Source organism: Sitophilus oryzae, unplaced genomic scaffold, assembly GCF_002938485.1.
Source record: "Sitophilus oryzae breed Bouriz unplaced genomic scaffold, Soryzae_2.0 scaffold_845_pilon_pilon, whole genome shotgun sequence".
Taxonomy (NCBI): Eukaryota; Metazoa; Arthropoda; class Insecta; order Coleoptera; family Curculionidae; genus Sitophilus; species Sitophilus oryzae.
In genome coordinates, this window is record NW_022147467.1 from 945,471 (window position 1) to 966,902 (window position 21,432).

At 34.8% G+C, this 21,432-nt stretch overlaps 1 protein-coding gene across 1 annotated transcript in view; it reads left to right on the top strand.

Moving 5' to 3' along the window:
* LOC115889727 (serine/threonine-protein kinase tricorner-like) overlaps positions 1–21,432 on the top strand; it is a 465,046-nt gene that overhangs the window by 440,503 nt on the left and 3,111 nt on the right. Inside the window, exons 4-6 of the mRNA XM_030909793.1 lie at positions 10,416–10,723; positions 15,779–16,088; positions 17,472–17,659. Of these exons, the coding sequence (XP_030765653.1) occupies positions 10,416–10,723; positions 15,779–16,088; positions 17,472–17,659 (806 nt within the window). The remainder of the gene's footprint in view (positions 1–10,415; positions 10,724–15,778; positions 16,089–17,471; positions 17,660–21,432) is intronic.

Below are 21,432 nucleotides of genomic sequence, written 5' to 3' on the forward strand. Positions count from 1 at the left end.
ATCTTACATCCCATAAATGGTATAGAAATTTATTCATGAAAAAAACATGCACATAGAGTTGTTAAATTCCTTTTTTCTGTTATAGCGCTAATAAACTATCGATTACATTATTTTTATATTTAAATACAGACTGTCAACTCGCAAGCCACGCGATTGCAATATCAATAATTCTATAAAACTATTATAATATGAAATATAACACATCCACTTGTGAATCATAAATTGCCGGACTACTTGTATTTTTATTAGAGCTTTCACTGCATATATTTCGTAATGCCAAGACGGAATTATTTATAATACTGCTGTACTAACCGAGTACACTTTGTCATTTGTAAAGTATGTATTAAAATATTCACTTACGCTTTGCTTGTTCGAGAAACACATTTATTTTACATCTACTTTCTAGCGAATACATATTACCCACTCTTTCTTTACATTCTGCATTATTTAGTTCTATTTTTATAATTTGCTTTGTGCAAAATATTTTTTTTGTTTGACATAAAAAAATATAGCAAATAATAACTTTCTAATACAAAAAGTTGATAATAGATTCTTTTTTAATAAATAACTTACAAAGTTAATACATATATTTAAAAAAGTTTTCCTTCCAGTGCTTTGTTCCTATTACTCTAGTCTCGGTAATTAATTGTTACGCTCGATTGGCTAATTTTGTTACGCTTGGTTAGTACCAACCAAGCGCCTACATAAACACTCAATTTCTAGATATTAGTTTAGTTTTAATCATCTGCTGTTAATTTTAATCATAACGAAACGCGCGTCCGCCGTTAAAAATAAAGTTTGTTTTCGTGTATTGTGGTGAATTGGTGTTTTATTTTGCCATGTATTGTAGTTTTTAACCGCGAATAACTAAAAATTAATCGATAAATGTAATAGTTGAAAATCACAAGATTGTGAGATAGCAGTATTCTACTAGACGACTAATTTTGTTCATAAAGCACGCGATTATTTTGCGATTGTCGACTTTAAAGCTGAGGCCACAGTGCAAGCAAGTTACCTTGAGGGTAGTGGGTATCGAGGCGCCAAGCGACCCTCCAAGTAACCCGCGAGGTATGTTTCCGTAACATGCGATTTTAAACAAACCAGCCGCAGTGCAATCCCCCACCAACTTAAGCAACAAAGCAACTCGCCAAGCGAGCCACTTGAGGATCAGTCGTGTTCGATATTTTCAGCCAGGCGTAAAGTAGTTTTGATCTAAAAATGGAAGAAAAATTAATTGTTGCTGTTTTTAAACGAAAAGCTATATGGGATCCAGCAGACGAGTTAAGAAAAAACTCAAAAATATTGAAAACATTGTGGACAGAAGATGCCAAGGAAGTAAAAAATAATTAATTATTAATTAAGTAGAAAATCAAACGATTTTACACTCAGACGTGCATAATTAAATAATTTGTCAGGGTAATTTCGCATTTTCTTGTAAACTGGCAAATATTCTCCATCATGGTCTCTATGCAAGTTATACTCATGCACCCACATCTTCTTATTTTCCATATTTACAAAGTTCACATAAGAATTGTCACAGAGCAGAAGCCTTCTGGCAAATTTTGAAAGGGGCATGATACTAGTGATGGGCAAAACTGTTATTTTTAGATAACAGTTGAAACTGTTATAGTTATTTATAAAAAACAGCTTAAAATAACAGCTTAAAAATAACAGGTTTCTTTATTTTACTGCTAAATATCTGAAAGTACTCCACCCGTCAATAGTGCCCGTCTTGGCTTAAGTGTCGCGGGGAGTGCCTGGATCATAATATAAATAAATGATGATCTAATATACATTGAATTTTATAATATACTGTTCTAACTTCTATTTAAGTACTATGTAATTTCTAAAAATGTTTTTTGGTATCATCATCATTTTCAAGTTATTCAGTCATTTCCAATTGTGGTGTAGCCTGCCTCACATATTTAGATAATATATTTATATTTGGGCCCATTGTTGTCTATTGTTGGCTATGGGGGCCCAAGTTATCCCTGCTAATTTCCTTATATTATCACGGTCCCATCTCAGGTTTGGTCTTCATCTATGTCTCTTAATTCCTCGTGGGTACCATGCTATCATTTTTGTAGTCCATTTGTTGTCCATCTTTCTTGCCAGGTGTCCTGTCCATTGGCACTTGAGAGACTTAATTCTGTGGATGATGTCTTTTGTCGTATCCACTCTATTCTTTTACGGTCTTTCTTAATTATTTCCAGCATATTTCATTCCATTGAGCGTTGTGCGACCTGCAGTTTCCTTATAATGGCCGATTTAAGTGTCCAAGTTTCTCATGCATAAGCCACGACTGGTAGTACACATTGGTCTAATGTTTTCTTCTTTAGATAAAGTGCCATTCTAGATTTAGTAGGTATTAAATCCCATGCTAAAATGGGTCGTGAGTTACCATGTGTGTTAAAGTTTGGCCTTCACTGGAAATGGGTATATTGGTTGGTTAGAAAGAAAGATAGGATGAAGGCTCAGAGATCCTCTCGAGAAAACCACCCCCAAAGGTACATTTTTTATGTTTTTGCAATTTTCTTGGAAACTATTGATTTTTTGGATAAATATCAAGAGACCTAATTTAAAAAAAAGAAAATTTCCTATCGATTGGTGTATACAAAGTTCATATTCACTTGATTAATAATCGAAAAAAATGGTAATAAAATTATGATAAAAATACAAAATGTGACGAGCTAGACTATTACCCATATTAATAAAAGAAGAAATTAAACTTCCAATGATCTGATCATTTCGAAGAAAAGTAACTATTTTGAATGTTTCCAGTTACTTTTAAAACTAATTTCGTCCTTTCTATGACTTTGCAACGCTGCTATAAATTTTTAGCCGCACCACAGCGCAGTTCATTACCGAACGCAATAAGTTGAATGACCAGAGTAGACGATGACCAAAATCCGAGATTATAAGCTGTATATTGAGTCACACAGAAAACTCAGATACATCTGAAACAGCAGAAATCGGAATCCCTCAATACTTTGATAGTTGTGTAGTAGTCGATGGTGGTGATTTGATACATCTTTTAAATCCCACTTCCGACACGATCTCTTTCGAAGACTATGTAAACAGATGTTTCTTGACATACATATTATCAGAATTCAAAAACACGCCTCAGTTGCACATAACGTGGGATAGTTATTGGAAAATGTCAATTAAGTCGGACACAAGAGAAAATCGTGGTCAGTGCCAGGATCAAAATCAGTTCTACGACGAAAATACCTAAAAAATGGTCTGAATCTCTTCGGAACTCGGATAATAAAACTGATCTTTTTCTCTATCTAACGAACGTTGCTTGTTCAAAAATTAAATTAGGAGTCCAGTGTGATTTCTACATTACACATAAAAACACTGTTCGACATGTTGGCCCGGGAGCAGAGATGTTTGAAAACTCTACATATAATTCATGCTCTAAAGACAGGATCAAAAACAGTTCTCGTGAAAAGCGTAGACTCCGATATAATTGTTATCCTAATATACCATTTCGAATATTTCCAACAGCTTAGTCCCGATTGTTCAATAAATCTATATTATAGAACGGGAAAAAACAGAAGAAAATTAAATATCGGAAACCTATACCACCCACGCTTTGGGATCGAAACTTAGCCGCGCTTTGCCTCTATTTAAAACCCTAACAGGATGTGATTCCACATCATCTATAAGAGGAAGATCAAAAAAGACCGCATTCCTTGCAATGCAAAGAAGAGGAGAGTTCTTAATATCTGCAATGTGTGAGCATTTGACTAAACCATTTACAAGTATTGAAATAGATTCTCCCTTGTTCAGTGAACTAGAATCATTTTTTGTTCAAATTTACGGTGGGGAAACTAAAAGTTTGAACCAGTTCAGAAAGGAGATATTTTGCCACCGGAACCACAACCCAGCGACCATACCTCCAACGCAGCATGCTCTACTGCTACATTGCAAAAGGGCGAGACTAAAAAATAAAGACTTTTTGGGTAAAGGCCAAACTTAACACGCACAGTAACTCACACTATAGGATAATTTGAATATGGTTGAGTTCGTTAATTTGTGCTTGTAGTTCTTCAGGACTATTGGTAATTTGTCATTATCTTAGATAGTTAAGATATTCTTCATCTATTTTTAATTCTTAGTTGGTCCAGTCCAGTTGACGGAAGATTTCTTCTAGTGTTGCTGTAAACAGCTTTGGGGATATCGCGTCTCCATATCGTACTCTTTTGCCAGTTGGGAACTCTGAGGTTGTTTTTGGACTAAATATAGATATTAATTTGTTTCATACTATTTTTTTCTGTGATCTGTGGTCAATCAGAATATGTACATGTTGAGTCAAAAATGTGGGTTAGTCTATCTATTACACATGTCTATGGATTAAAGTGTGTAATTTTTAGGAGTTAACACGAAGTTTCTAACTTAAATTGTGCGTTTTTTTGTTTAATTCAATCAAAATGTTGCAGTGTTTTCATAATATTTAACGTAAGAAACTCATAACGTGTTTTTTCCTATTCAGTAGAATAGCAATCAGTTTTACCTTGTATCATTAAATACACAATGTCTACAACATCAAAACAAACACACTTTAATGAAAATTGCATTTGCATTATCTTCGACAGTGATAAATAGCTGAAAATGTTAGCAACCTTATCTAATCGAAATGAAAAAATGTTAGATATCAGTATTTTTTTGATTGACAGGTCGTTTCATTAAAATGTACTGATATCCATCATAAAATCTTTGAATTAAATTTCAATATAATACATAATAAATGACAACTTAGTAGAGATATTTCCGGCATTCTTGGGTTCAAAGTATTTTGATAATTTCACTCATATCTGCGCTAGCCCTCAGTCTAAAACTGATTAAGATAAAAACACGAAATGTAGTAAGTAGAGTTTAGTTTCGTATTCCACAGGTGCTGCTACTAAAGCGAATAAAACATTTATTTAGAGGCTTTGCAAACTGGCGCGGCGGTACGGAATTACAGTAAACCTCTATCTCGAAACACGTTCTTTGGGGCATTAAATTTAAATTATCTTCAAACCGCCTTCCGTTATTATGGGTGCAGTGTAGCCAAATCAGACGAGAATACATTTGTATAGAGCAAATAGAGAGGAATACCATAATAAAGTTTACATTTGCCTTAAATTGGGTGGCCTTAAGTCTGAGATATTCTGTCTAAATCAAAACGCATCATTTTTATTACGGAGTTTTATCACAGATTAGGATCCTATAAGTATACAGATAAAAATCTTATCCCTAATTCGTGGTACGAAAATTGTTTTTTATGACGATGTGCAAACGAGTAAAATTTCCTGTGCGCAAAATAACAATAAACAGCGTAATAGAGAGATATCGCTAAACCGAATAGCGTGCATGGACGTTAATAAGGCCAGGTGTTATTTCCTTTACGTGAGGTGGTATTAACTCTCTTCAGTCTCTTCATTTATAGTTATCGGATCGGAAAGAATTCTGTTCGCGTCGCGTCCGCTATTTAAACCTAACTTGAATTTAAAACTTTGAAATTGTTTTGTTTACTAGGTATTTTAAAACTAAAGGGCTAAAGTGCTTATTTCCAGAACTTTATTGTTCAACGTCTGCCAGTGGGCTTAGGGTAACAAGCAACAAATTCTCTTAGAAGGGCTAAGTCGTCATCTGCTGTAAACCTCAGCCTCTTTATAGGTTCTTTAATATCGGAAGAGGTGGAATCCATATTTTGGGCCATATTTATTTAATTAAAACTAATCCCAGCTACTTAAATATCAAATTACCTAATAAGACTAAAGTAATAATTCAAAACAATTCAAACATAACCTAAAATAAAAGATCTCGCCGGCCGGCCCCGGTTGTCAAATACCCGCACATGTCCATTTAAGCAATTTTTAAACGTTATTTAGAAATAGCGCTTGGTGTAATGATCCGCAAATTACGTCAGGCGGTAACGTTATTAGCGGGTGTTGCGTTAAAAATTGACTCGCGCATATCGTGACCATGATAAGGTACGCGTAAATACTGCATGACGCTATTCGGTTTTCCGATATCTCTCTAATAACTGTGCCGGTCAGGCGCTGTGCACAATTTTAGAGGCCATAAGTGGGCGTGCTATGTGCGCAAACTAGTAACCTAACTAGTGCCCGTGATTCCGAAAATTGGAACCACGAAAAACAATAAAGAAAAAACAAAGTTTATAATCTGTATAATTCTCATATTCAAATCTAGAAAGATGCTGAAATATACAAGGTGGTCCAGACTGTATCCGGAAACTTCGGCAGCATATTCTATAGATAAAAATAAGTAAAAAAGTTCGTCCAATGTATGCCCGAAATTGCTTAGTTTCGGAGATACTTACAGGGAGTAGAAGCTTCATTTTTATTTCGATTTTTTTCCAAATAATTTCTGGAGTAACGTCAATTTGGATGAAAATTAGTATCTGGGGTTTTTTGACATGAGAAATTTGATTTTGATGTCAATATGACTCCTATTTGTAGGAGGCACCACCTACTTGTGTTTTAACTAGTTTGAAAAGTAATAAAAATAATAAACTTTTCGTCCGTACCGGTATAAAACTAATGAGTGAAAAAATATAATTATATTTCCGTGATTTTTTACGTAAAAAATGTCTCTTGGTAAAAATCGCTACCAGCAACAGTTCTCAAAATATTTAGAATGGAAATAGTCAATATATGTCATTATTGACAAAAAATAAACATGTTGGGTAGATAGTTATTTGACTGAAACGATAAATTTGGGAACTATTTAACTTTTTAAATTAATCATACATTTTCTTCGAAAAAATGATGATGAAACAGTTTCTGTTGAACTTTTGGCACAAAAAAAATTCCAAATTTATGATTTTAGTCTAATAAAAGTCAATGACGACAGCTATTCATAATTTCGATTCCAAATATCTCGAGAATCATTACGTAGCGATTTTTACCAAAAAACCTTTTTTACGTAAAAAACGTCTTAAATGTATATTTTTTTACTCAGTAGTCTTATACAGGTACGGTCAAAAAGTTATTACTCTTCAGACCAGTACTACCGTTACTTCAGAAATTATTTGGAAAAAAATCGAAATAAAAATGAAACTTCTACACTCTGTATCTCAAAAACTAAGCATTTTAGGACATATATTGATACGAACTTTTTTACTTATTTTTATCTGCAGAATATAACAATAATAATAATAATAGTTCTTTATTTAGCAAAAATGCTACTTAACAACTATTTTTTACATATATGTAATTTCACTTAAATATCTAAATTATCAGCGTAATACTTAGAAACTAGTTTCTTAAATGTATAAATACTATTTGCCAATTTAAAATCGTCTGGTAGTTTATTATACAATTTCAATCCATCAAAGAACAACTGTTTTTGAAGTTGCGATGTAGATAATTGTAACCTATGAAGATCTCCCCTTGTACATGCTAATAGTAATGAGTTACAATATTGAAAATGTGGATAGATTATTGTATTGTAAACAGTTTTTCTAGTCCACAGAGTCGATTCTTTAGACACTCTTTTAAACATTCCAATTTTTTTACCTAACTTTTTACACATATAGTCAATGTACAAGGAGAATCTCAATTGCGGGTCCAAAACAACACCCAGATACTTAATTTCCGTTACAAGGTTTATTTTCACTTGATTAATGTGCAATAGAAAATTATTATCTGTAAACTTCTTACAATTTATATGCTGCCGAAGTTTCTGAAATATAGTTCGGACCACCCTATAGAGAAAAACTTGAATCGAAATGTGAACAAAAGTATAGAGAATAAATGTGACAACTGTCAAAGCGTTGTAAAAAAATAAAACCGTTAAAAATATTTTGCCTGTGACTTTAAATATGACCTCTATGTTTTATTCTAAACATTTTTTTAGTAACTGCTTTGTCAAGTTTAGAAAGTTAGACCAGGGTTGCCAACCGTCCTCTATTCCAGAGATCTCACTGTCCTGATCAACCGTCCTCTATTTTGATCTCACTGTCCTCTTTTCTCTCACGTATTGAAAAAGTCCTCTCAAAATCTAAAAACTATTCGTCTATCGCCACAATGCTTTAAAAATTGTTAATCTGTGTCTTTCGCTATCTCCCACTCGTTTGTATAGAAAAAAAAAATATGAAGAAATATTTATGTATGCAGGGTCCTCCACTAAGAATAGCTCTCGGCTGTATCTCGGAAAGTATTAGTCGTAGAGTTTGCGGAAGAACGTGAGAAATTGTTGGAAATTATTTTCAAGCTTGTAGAGCAGCCGTTGAAGGACGTTATTAAAAAGAATAAAGACACAGTTTTGCTTAGATATCGGATACTATAAATCATTGAGCCCGGTCTTCAAAATTTGCATATGCCTTTTGTTAGAACTATTTTTCATTCGCCAAAATAAAGTAGTGGAAGAAGGATTAGGCTCTGGTTTTTATTTAAACATTAATACCCGGATTGGGACTCAATTTTGAATCTAACAAACGGAGGCTCGTTTAAGAAAGCGGTTCTTACTCTATATTATAGCGTATAAACAATAATAATAAGCGCTGTTGAATGTAGACGCTAGAGAGGCGCTGTCTACAATTTAGTAAATATTGCGCGTTTTTTCTCAAAAATTAGAAATGCGATAGTATATATAATTTTAGCTGATAGTAAAGAGTAATAAAAGTTTAAAAAGTCAGCAAAACTCATCTTGGTATCAGTCTTCTTTCAAACTGAAGATATTAGCAAAATTATAATAAATAGATACGAAAAAACAATCTCTTAATTGGCCTTATATTTTTAACACGTAGCTACAGTAGTTCTCCTTGATTATGACTATTCTAATAAAAAATAAGATGAAAATGATTAAGTTTAGTTTAGTATCGACAATATGAATACGATATACAATAATGAATGTATTAATATCTAATAATTATGATATCAACGACAGTTAATAAGAATGACGCCATCAGTGGAGTATGGTGGAAAAAGTTTTGGAAAAGATGCTTTTGACGTAATAGGCATAAACGTCAAAGAGTTATTAAATCAACATTTTTGATATAAGTATTAGCAGCGTTTTTCTCTTTCGAAGAAAGGCATTTTTAGAAAAAGCAATCAAAAGATAAAAAACGCTGCTAAGACTATCAAATTGATGATATAATAATATTTTTGAGTTTAAACTATCTCTCTTTAAAAGCAACTTTTTCCAAAGCCTACCACATGAATTCACTGAAGCGTCGTTTCTTAGTCACTCTATTCGATATCTTAATTGTTGTAGATATTAATACACCTAGTATTATCGTATGCTGGTACATTGTCGATTTTTTAAATGAAATAATCTTTCCTATAATTATAGCTTTTTATTAGAATGGTCATAATCAAAATGGCTAGGGATACCGTGTTAGAAAGATAAGGTAGTTAATGGCTTATTTTTTTCGTATTTATTAAGTAATTATGCTAATAACTTTGGTTTGAAAAAAAGATATCAAGATGCGGTTTTCGCTGAATTTTTTAAACTTTTTATTACCTTTAGTATCAGCTAAAATTTCTTCATATATACTATTTATATTTAACCCTTTTTCGAAAAACGCGTAATGTTCGTTAAAAAAACGCGTAATGTCTGTTAAATTGTAAGACAGCGCTTCCTAGCGTCTACACCTCAAAAAATCTATACTATTGTTTATATGGTATAATATAGAAAGAAACGCCTCTTAAACGAGCCCCCACTATTGGATTCCGATCAACCAGTTCGGAGTTATTAACATTTAAATATAAACAGATCTAATCTTCCCCCACCACTTTTTTTGGCAGATAGGGGAAAATGGTTCTAACAAGAAATATGCAAAATTTACTGAAGATTATGAATCTATTATTTATAATATCCATTATCTAAGCAAAATTGTGTAAAAACTCATTTTTCTTATTTTTAATAGCAGTTGCACCCTCTAGCGGCCGCTCTACAAACTTGAAAATAATTTCCAGCAATTTCTCATGCTCTTTTTAGTAATAAATATTTTTTTCCGCTAGCTCTACGACTAATACTTTTCGAGATACAGCCGAGAGCTATTCTTAGTGGGACACCCGGTACAAGAAATCTTAGTGGAAGCGATAAATATGTTACTTACTGTTACCTTATGTTTTGAAACAAGTTTTGTTGAAAATGGTTTGTTTTAGCTACTTTTACTTTTTTCAGTATAAATATCAGTATAAATATTTTTAAGAAAGTAAGAAAGACCATCAATGGCATACCATTGACATAACTAAATTCTAGACATTTGGGCGAAGTTTCAGAAAATGTTTCGCCTTTGCCTCTTCTTTACCCTCTTGTCCTCTATTTTTTGTTTTGAAAGTTAGCAACCCTAAGTTAGACCACTTTACTATTGATCGAATTTCGTATCTTTTAAACTTCGCATATCTTTGATGCCAACTTTTATTGATGTCTGTATGTTTTTACGTTTTCAGTTTTCAAGATCCAATCAACCTATACCTAATCATGGAGTTCCTGCCGGGCGGCGACATGATGACGCTGCTCATGAAAAAAGACACGCTCTCGGAAGAGTGCACGCAGTTCTACATCGCGGAAACGGCGCTGGCCATCGACTCCATCCACAAGTTGGGCTTCATCCATCGAGACATCAAGCCCGACAACCTCCTACTGGACGCCAAAGGCCACCTCAAACTGTCCGACTTCGGACTGTGCACCGGGCTGAAGAAATCGCACCGGACGGACTTTTACAGGGATCTTAGTCAAGCCAAACCTTCCGATTTTAGTGAGTATATTGCTTATATGTGACTTGTTCAGTCATTGGGGATCAAAAAGGGGCCTGCTTGGAAAAAAGTCCGGAAGTTTTGAAACTTTGCAGGTTTATAGGTTTTGGGGTTTCTAACTAAAATCCATAAAATGCACATTTCCAGACTTGCTGCCGGCGCCGCCATCTTGGAAAGATGGCGCCCAAAATCGGTATTTTGTGAATATCTCGAAAACTATGCGTTTTTCGCGAAAATTTGAGGAGAGCAAAATTAAAGAGAATAAAATTTCCTATAAAAAAAGCACAAAATCCCTGAAAATTTTACAATTTTGCGTAAAATATGATATATTATGAATAGTCGATTTTCCGAAATCAAATGTCGATAAGGGTTCACTAAAACTAGTTTTAGTTTAGTTTCTTCAATTTTGTCATGAAACAGTGGCGTATCATTAATTCGCACATTAATTTATGAATAATTAATTGTCGTGCTGGACAGCATTCATTGCGAACTTACCACCAGATTCAGCATTGGTCTGATTGTCCCAAAGATGCCGAAGAATGGGGTTGGAAGAAAACAAAAACAGGCATTACTCCAGTCACAACGTTGAAAGATCCAGCTCCAAAATCCCTGTTGGCATTTTTATCCTGTAAATGCAAAACTAACAACTATGGTAAAGCCTGCGGATGCAGAAAAGCAGGATTAAAATGTTCAATGATTTGTGCATACTGCAATGGGAAATCCTGTGACAACGTCACTGAAGTGTCACTTGACGAATTCGATGAAGAGGAGTTCAACTTGCCTGTAGATATCCCTCTGGCGGCTGAAGATGAAGAGTTGGACGTATTGAGAGACCACCCTGACCAGCCTAGTACAGCAGACACGATCGACTTTGACATCAATGAGCCAGATCCGTCGGGCTTGTGCAGATAAGTTAAAGTTTTTAATTTATCTAGTGGACTAGGCCTCCGGGGAGACCACGTTAAAATAAACGCGCCATATACTTTACCTCTTGGGTGGTGTGGAAACAAGTACACATTTTCAACACAAAAAATCCGGCGACGACAGTTTTTAGAGGTGCAAATTCTATCTTTTAGTAAAAACAGCAACAAGCTTTCTAGAGCAAGTCGTTACTTCAGTAGAAACGACACAGATAAACATTAGCATTTTATATATTGTAGATTTTATGCGAAATTGTAAAATTTCCAGGATTTTGTGCCTAAACGGTTGACTTTGAAGCGAAAATTTTCATTAAACCTTTTTATAGGAAATTTTATTCTCTTTAATTTTGCTCTCTTCAGATTTTTGCGAAAAACGCATAGTTTTCGAGATATTCACAAAATACCGATTTTGGGCGCCATCTTTCGCAAGATGGCGGTGCCGGCGGCAAGACTGAAAATGTGCATTTATGGTTTTGAGTTAGGGACCCAAAACCTATAAACCTGCAAAGTTGCAAAACTTCCGGACTTTTTCCAAGCAAAAATTCCCAATGACTGAACTAACTATATTGTTAGAAAAAAAATGAATGTGTTATACAGGGTGGTCCGAACTGTATTCCGGAAACTTCGGCAGCATATTTTGCAGATAAAAATTTTCGTAGATACAAGCTGTAGAAGTTTAATTTTTATTTGGATTTTTTTCAAATAATTTCTAAAGTAACGTCAATATTTGGATGAAAATTGGTGTCTGGGAGTTTTTTTGGCATGGGAAATTTGATTTTGATATCAATATTACTCCTACTTGTAGAGGGCGCCACCTGCTTATTTTTTAACTAGTTTGAAGAGTAATAACTTTTCGTCCGTACCTGAATAAAACTATTGAGTAAAAAAATATACATTTATGACGTTTTTTACATAAAAAAGGTCTCTTGGTAAAAATTGCTACGAGTCATGGTAATCGAGATATTTGAAATCGAAATTATACCTGTCATCACTGACATAAATTAAACATGTTGGCTAAATAGTTACTAGACTGAAATCATAAATTTGAATTGTTTTTGTCCCTAAAGTTCAACAGAAACTGTTTTATCATCATTTTTTGCAGAAAAATGCATGATTAATTTAAAAAAAAAATAAAAATATCCCAAATTTATTATTTCATTCAAATATCTATCTACTCAACGTGTTTATTTTTTGTTAATAATGACATGTATTGACTATTTCCATTCTAAATTTCTTGAGAACGGTTGCTCGTAGCGATTTTTACCAAGAAACATTTTTTCCTTAAAAAGTTACTGAAAGGTATATTTTTGCCTCTGTAGTTTGTAAGTTTCTAGTTTCTAATCATCTGCTGATGATGCTAACATGGTTAGCGAAACGCGCGTCCAGGGTAAAAGTAAAAGTGTTTTGGTGTATTGTGGTGATTTAGTGTTTTTTTTTGCTCTGTAACACCAAAGGTTCCAACCCTTAACTGTAATCTGTAGTTTTATACAGGTACGGACGACAAGTTATTACTCTTCAAAACACATGTAGGTGGCGCCACCTACAAATAGGAGTCATATTGACATCAAAATCAAATTTCTCATGTCAAAAAACTCCCGGACACGAATTTTCTTCCAAATATTGACGTTAGGTACTTCATAAATTATTTGGAAAAAATCGAATTAAAAATGAAACTTCTACACCTTGTAACTAAACTAGGCATTTTAGGATATACACGAATAGGTACTATTTGAACCAGTTGCATGATGTATACTAAAATAAAAAATAAATCAAAATATCTTAATAGAAGACGATCTTATTAATTTATATTTGCGGATTTCCACTGAGGTCTGCTTAGAAACCCAAATATAATTAAGTTTAAAGCACTTAAGGAAAGATTTCGGTAAAAGGTTGTCTGGGAGCGACTTTCAGGGAGATGCTTTTAAGGAAGTTTTTATTACACTAATTCCAAGACCCTTTAGAATAAGATTATAAGTTTGTATTATTAAATAAATTGAAAATATATCGTTTTAAGGCTGTTTTCAAAAAGTTTAATGTCATTTTTAAAACTGATACCTAGATGGTATATTATTTTACAGTTTTATTCTAGTACTCGCAATGATGTGACTGCTAATTTAAGTTCTGGGACAATATTCTTCTAGTTTTACCACCTCTAAACAAAACCAGTTGCAGAATAAATTATAAACAATATGAAATATGTAAGCTCAGAAAAGCTCAACAAACCCGCAAAATTTCAAATGTGTCAATTGAAATGTCAAACGGAATTCTAATGCCTGAATACATGGATAGCATTATAATGCTTAATGCAGGAGTATACTCCTTCCATAATCGTTAAAATTAAAATCAATTTGGAGATACTTACATAAACTAAAAATTATTTTCGTCCGTTAACTCTCGAAAGAGTAAGGTGACATCATCGTCTCAATCGCGCTGATCGTTGTTCTTCATCCTTCTCTATCTTGAGCAGCTGGAGAGCTTTTTGCAGACCGTGACCAATAATTTATTTAATTTAATCTCTGGTTTGGTCCACCCAGAGCGTCGGAGACCCTCCTCTTGATCGTTTGCCATTAATCTTCCATTCGATGATGATTTTTTCCAGTCCATCTGTTCCTCTCGAAATGTGCCGAAAGAACCTAAGGTATTTCTTTGAATGTGGTAGACAATGATTCTTTTTCTTCTTCCTTCTTCATAATAGGCGAATCGCCTGTTTGGTTTCGTCGTTTCTACCGGTTAGACTGACAAGTTGTAGGTCCATAGTTTTCGTGGACGTCCTAAGCTTCTGCGATCTAGCGGTGATTTGTCGCGTGCAACTCTCACTATCCTTCTGTTGTCCATTCTGCTGATATGCTCGTTCTATTCTTCCTTTCTACTGAGTACCCACTGATTTACATTTTCCATCTTACATGCTCTTCTTATGTTTTCATTTCTCTCCTTGTCCAGAAGCGTCTTTCCAGCTATTCTGCGTAGTACTCTCATTTCGGATAGTTGTTTAGTTTAACTCTGTATCAGGTCGAGTTGCTGCAGTGTATGTCATTATTGGTCGTACCGTTGCCTTGTAAATTCTCGCTTTCAAAATGATTCAGTATTGAAAATAAAAGAATGTCGGACTTCCGTGATCTATTTATTTCTATTACCTATTTATTTGGCATTCATCTATGAAAAAGTTGGGTGCAGTTAACCGTGAGGTTGTCCACTTAGAATGCCTGCATTGGATCGTTTTATCAGTGGTTAGGTATTTCGGTACTAGGATTACTGAAAATGTTATTATTGCTTGCTATAAAAACTGACCAAACATGGTCCAGAATACCTGACTTCATTGTTTCACCTTTTTGAACATGTTTTTTGTCCTCACCAAGTCGTACATTTAGAGGACGTTTAGTCTCCAATATACGGCTCACCGCATTCACAAGGTACCTGGTACATGCACTCTTTCTCTTGTTTCAATGGTTCCGGATGCTTCTTAGAGTCTAGAGTCGATCCAGATTTGAAGACAGTTTTAATGTTATACTTTTGGTTATTCGCTTGATCTTTTTTTATGTTTTCCTTTTACGTATGGAATAGTCAAGAGAGAGAGCATCCTCCTCAGGTCGATGAACCAATGAATCAGTTTTACAAGTTGATATAATTTTGTCTACGAACTTCTCAGAGTAACCATTTTAGTCCTTTTAAATCCATTTTAATATTATTTAATTCAACGTTAAGTGTTACTTGATCACTGCATATGGTGTTTGCTCGATGACATAAAGTTTTAATTATTCCTTTCTTAGTTGCTTCAGAATGGTTTGTGTGTGGGTGTGTGTGGGTTTTCTGTATAAGTCTTAATAGATCCCTCATTTCTACTCAAAAGGACGTTTAGAAACGTTAGACAGAGGTCCTTCTCTTAGAGTAATTGATTTAAACTAAAACTATAGCACTCTAATTACATTTTTAACATTAAGGACTATACAACGTACAGATAAGTTTCCATTGGATAAAATCACATTTCTCTAACAGTTACTACGGCAAACTAATGAAATACAATCTGAATATATCCAATATTTTATACAAACAAATTAAACCTTCTTATGCTCTATAACCTGCATAGTTTTAAATAAAACTACATATTTTATCTAACATATATTCCCTTTTTATTTATAGTTATCACCTCATCACCTATGGACTCGAAGCGACGAGCGGAGAGTTGGAAGAAGAACCGGCGCGCACTCGCTTACAGCACAGTAGGAACCCCCGACTACATAGCGCCAGAAGTTTTCTTACAGACCGGTTACGGACCGGCCTGCGACTGGTGGTCGCTGGGAGTCATTATGTACGAAATGTTAATAGGATACCCTCCTTTCTGTTCTGAAAATCCGCAGGACACATATCGCAAAGTGATGAACTGGAGGGAAACACTGGTATTCCCCGCGGAGGTGCCCATCTCCGAGGAAGCCAAGGATACGATAGTCAAGTAAGTAAATGAACAAACTTAAAAACAATAAGACTTAAGTTTGTGACGTAATATTGAATCCGTTCTAAAATTTAGTAATACTGCCAAGGTCAGTATTCTTCTACGGCCAAGGTCAGTATTCTTCATCGCTACCGATCGCTATTTAGTTACAGAGTTCCATACCAGGTTTCGCATGCATAGGTCATGACTGGTAGTGGTAGTACACATTGGTCAAATGTTTTCTTCTTTAGATAGAGTGACTTTCTAGATTTGAATATGATTGAGTTTCTTCCATAAGTGCTCCATGCTAAGTTAATTCTTCTGTTGATTTCTGATAGTAGATACACAGCTCGGGATGTGTATTAGTTGTTCCAAATATATATTTTCTTTTACCATTTCCAGTGTTGTGTTATTTATTAGAATGTCTTTTCTTTCCACTAGTTCGTTGTACATTAGGTACTTTTTTTTTGCTAAATTCATATTGAGGCTCACTTTAATGCTGGGATGTATTTAGTTCATTAATTTGTGCTTGTAGTTCTTCAGGACTATCGGCAATTAGGACTGAATCATCGGTGAATCTTAGATGGTGAAGATATTCTCCATCTATTTTTAATCCTTTGTTGGTCCAGACTATAATAAATTTTGCGAGAAAGTTTTACTCCAGGTTAGAAAAATGTCGCCTATGATCCTTTGACCCCGAAGGAAAATATTTACTTGTCGTCTTTGCACATCATGGTATGGTTGATCAAACAGTTCGTGAAAGCAACGGACAAGACAGGTACTAAATTTTCTCGCCTAGTAAGGCTAAAATCAAGAAAGGAGATCTTGTGGGTCCCTAGATTAGACAGATTTTCCAGATTCAACGTTTATTGATCACCTGAATCGAAGATAATAAAGAGCTTGGTTGGAATTCCAAATCATCATGTAAGAACTTTTTGGGTAACCATGAAAGTGAAGATTATGACGCCCAGGTCGAGGAATTGCTTAGCGTACCAGGTCATAGAATCTAACATGTCACTAAAAGTGACTTTCCCTCTATCGCACATGGACTTTTTCTTTGAAAATTTAGGGGCAGCCTCGGATGAACACGAGGAAAAGTTCCATCAAGACATCGCTAAGCTGAAGAAGATATTTTCAGAGAACTCGGATGCAATAAAGTAGAGAGGGCTCTCCTAAAAATGGTGGGTTGTAGAAGAAAACGGGAGCTATATTTCTATTTAAGACGTCATTTTACATCAGTATTAGCAGGAATAGTAGCAGGGTTCGAGAAAAAATTACTTTTTGTAGACCAGTTTTTAGAGAATTTAATTTTCAGAGAAATTAAATTGAGGATAACCATTATGGTTAATTGTGAACATTACGCAACTGCTGTTTTTTGTATTCTCATAGTATAATGTTTTTCAGATATTGCTGTGAAGCGGAGAGGCGACTAGGATCTCAAAAGGGTCTGGAAGACCTGAAACTGATCCCGTTCTTCCGAGGGGTGGATTGGGAACATATCCGGGAGAGGCCGGCAGCTATTCCCGTAGAAGTTCGATCGATAGATGATACGTCCAACTTTGACGACTTCCCCGATGTCAAGCTAGAAATTCGTAAGTATTATTTAGTATTTTACCGTATTAGAGCCTTAGCTCACATCTTACGGTAATGCACGTCATCAATCATATCGAAATTGACACTAAAGCCTATAAACCTAACTAAATGAAATAAATAAATTGGAAAAAATGTTTAAATGTTGTATAATTTAAGATACAGAGCAGCTCTTCATTTTACTTTATAGAGCATATCGTCAGTGAAACGTGATAACCTGCTAACTCCATTTTTTACGTTAATAAGTTTTTTATACCATTAGAAAGAGAAAAAAAATTAATTAAAAAAGTAGCCTTTCAAGTGTTAGGTGAACAGAACATGCAGAAGAAAAGGGATGAACCAGCCTGGATAACTGACAACATAAAGACCTTAATAAATGAAAAACAAAAATTCTATCAAAAATGGCTCTCAGACAGAACAGAGACTAACTGGGGTCATTACAAGCAAAAAAACAGAGGTACGAGCCGCTATTAAGGTAGGAAAAACGGGTATGTGGGAAAGAAGATGTCAGCAAGTGGAAAGTCTACTAGGGGGCGCACGGAGTACTGAGGTCTGGCGAACAATCCGACAAATGAAAACCAATCAAACGGACAAGCTCTTGAATAAAATTGATATAGGAAAATGGCGCAACTATTATGCAGAATTACTAACAAAAAACCGACCAGAATTCCAATCTGCAGAAGAGGAAGACAACCTTGCGGGCACTTTAACGATCAGCGAAAGAGAAGTACATCTAAGTCTCAAAAAAATTAAAAATGGACGGTCACCAGGTCCTGGTAACATTGCAGTAGAATTGTTAAAGTGTGGGACCGAGAAATTGCGCTGGCGCCTGGCGGAGCTGTTCAACCAGTGCTGTCTGCAAAATAAACTACCCCAAGAATGGAGAGTGGCTCATATAGTGTCTATCTTTAAAAAGGGAAATCGCAACGACCCCGGTTGTTATAGAGGCCTGAGCATTAACAGTTCAGTGAGCAGGCTTTCTGGAAAAGTTCTGCAGGGTAAGCTCAGGGATAATATTGGTGACAAAATCTCGGAAGATCAAAACGGATTCACACCGGGGAAATCTTGCACAGATAACCTCTTTGTCCTACAGCAGGTGATGGAAAAAGATAGCAGTAGATCAAGAAGTCCATCTAGCGTTTATTGATTTGGAGAAAGCGTACGACTCTATTCCTCGCAACAAGATATGGGAAGCCTTGAATATTTTAGAAGTAGATAGACCCCTTACTTAAGATAATAAAGAGCTCTATAAAGAAAATAAAGCGTACGTTAAGATAGGACACAGGCTATCCAATCCAATAAATACCACAAAAGAGTTGCGACAAGAATGCAGCTTATCACCTCTAATCTTCAATGCTTACGTTGAAGTAGCCCTTAGGGAATGGAAGACGAGATGCCAAGGCATGGGAATACCCATTGGGGAAGATACACTGTTTACTCTGAGCTTTGCAGACGATCAGGTCGTGATTGCGCAGGACTCTTTCGATCTGGAGTTCATGACTAAGAGGCTTTACCAAGAATATAACAAATGGGGACTTCAGGTTAGTCTAAAAATGACAGAATACTTAGCTGTCAATTCCAACGCTTGTTTTGTAGTCTTCATAGATGATAACGTCCAGATTCAACAAGTAGACAAATTTAAATACCTGGGTGCTACTATCAACAACGACGGTTTGGGCAAAGAAGAAATTCAAACCCGAATTCAGAAGAGCAAACAAGTTATTGGTTGTCTTAATAGCCTCTGGTGGGACCGAAACTTGTCTGCAACAACTAAAAAGAGACTTGGACGAACATTGGTGGAGTCAGTTCTTTGCTATGGTTCAGAGCTATGGTCTTTGAGTGCAGATACGAAGCGCAAAATCCAAGTTGTTGAAATGGACTATCTTAGAAGGAGCGCTAGGATGGAAAAAAAGACAAACATCGAGGTCAGGCGTATCATGAATGCATCGGAGGAGACAGTGCTAGATCGAATTGCAAAATCCAGCTTAAAGTGGTTTGGACATGTTCTACGTATGCCGGAGAACAGGTGGCCAAGAAAAGTTTTTCAATGGACTCCCCAGGGTAGAAGAAAGAGAGGCAGACCTAGAAAATCCTGGAACGGAACGGTTAAGGAAGCAATGGAAGCTCGTAACCTAGAAGCTGATGACGCACTAAATCGAGACGTGTGGCGTAGGGTAACGGGAAGGCAGCAATAGGCTGTAGTTGGAAAAAAGTATCAAATACTTATACCAAATCCCGTTTATATATATAGAAAGAGAAAAAAAATACTCTATAAATAGGGAAAGCAAATACATTTTTTCCCATTAAAAAAAATTTGCTATTTTAACTCAATAAAATCTGCTAACTCCCAATGATCGGAAATAGCCACTGAAATGCTGCTATCTCCGTAATTTCCGTTACGATCACGCTAAAGGAAACACACGGATTCTTATTTGCCTGTTTCTTTTGTACAGTACGTCGATCCAGGGTCGCACTAGGCCAAAGGGACCCGGGTGGCAATGTAAAGAGGGGCCCTTGTGGATTTTTTTGCGTATTTTTTCGCATTACGTTTTAGTCAATTTTCCCCTATTATATACAGGGTGAGTCTTAAATAAGTGCAAATATTTTTAGGGGTAGCATATTTCGACCCAAGAAACACAATTATGAGTTTTTTTGCGCGAATTTTTTTTGAAAATTTGAAATTTTTTAAAAAAAATCGGATTTTGTTTGTAATATGGCAACATAGGTAGTAGATTAAATTTACAAGAAAGAAAATCCAATGATTCTCAAAATTATAGCAAAAAATTGGAAATTCTAAAAGTGAAATAACTCGGTTGTTTTGGATTTATTTGAAAAAACGGCAAAGAGAAAATATTATGTTTCTTTTATCGAGATTTACCAGCCCTGAAAATATTTGCACTTATTTAAGACTCACCCTGTATAGAAATCAGGGAACTACCCTAATGCAAGGTAAACCAATGCAATGCAAATGCCATAATGCAATGCAAAACCAAATATTGTTAAGAATAAATAATGAACTATAAAGGGGGCCCGGGAAGGCTGGGGCTCCCCTAATAGTTATATATATATATATATATATATATATATATATATATATATATATATATATATATATATATATATATATATATATATATATAATATGGCCAGTCCGACCCTGCATCGATCCCTTCTGTACGGGGTATTCGTAAAGGGTAGGGGGAAAAACGAAATTCTCTATATACGAGCAATTCATCGGCGTGCTATAAATAGTTTAAATAATATTACTTAGTAGTACAAGAATTTCCATAATACCTAATCAGTTTTATTTTTTTCAGCGTTTTTCCACGTAAATGATACATAATTTATATAAAAATTAAAAAAATAAGGAGAAAAATAATAAAAATTAATTAAAATCACGCACTGTTTTTCAAGCTCGGTCTACTACCGTTATATAAAAATTAGGATAAGCATGGAAGGATTCTACCATATCTTCTAAGAATTATAAGTTTAATTTTTATATTATTTTCATATTCATTAAGTCCAAAATGCTGCTACTTCAGTTCTTTAAAAATTCATTCGTTTTTGGACTTGTATGTTTCGCTTCTAGACCGACGATATTCTAAATACATATATGGTTATGAATATCATATTTTTTAAATTTAATTCATTATTTCTAAATCTGTTTGGGTAATATTCAATTCCATTTTCAAAATTTCATACAATAAATAAGGTTGCTATCTCCAGAAGTATATTTTTATTTCTTATTTCTGCAAGACGAATATCTGCTCTCTCC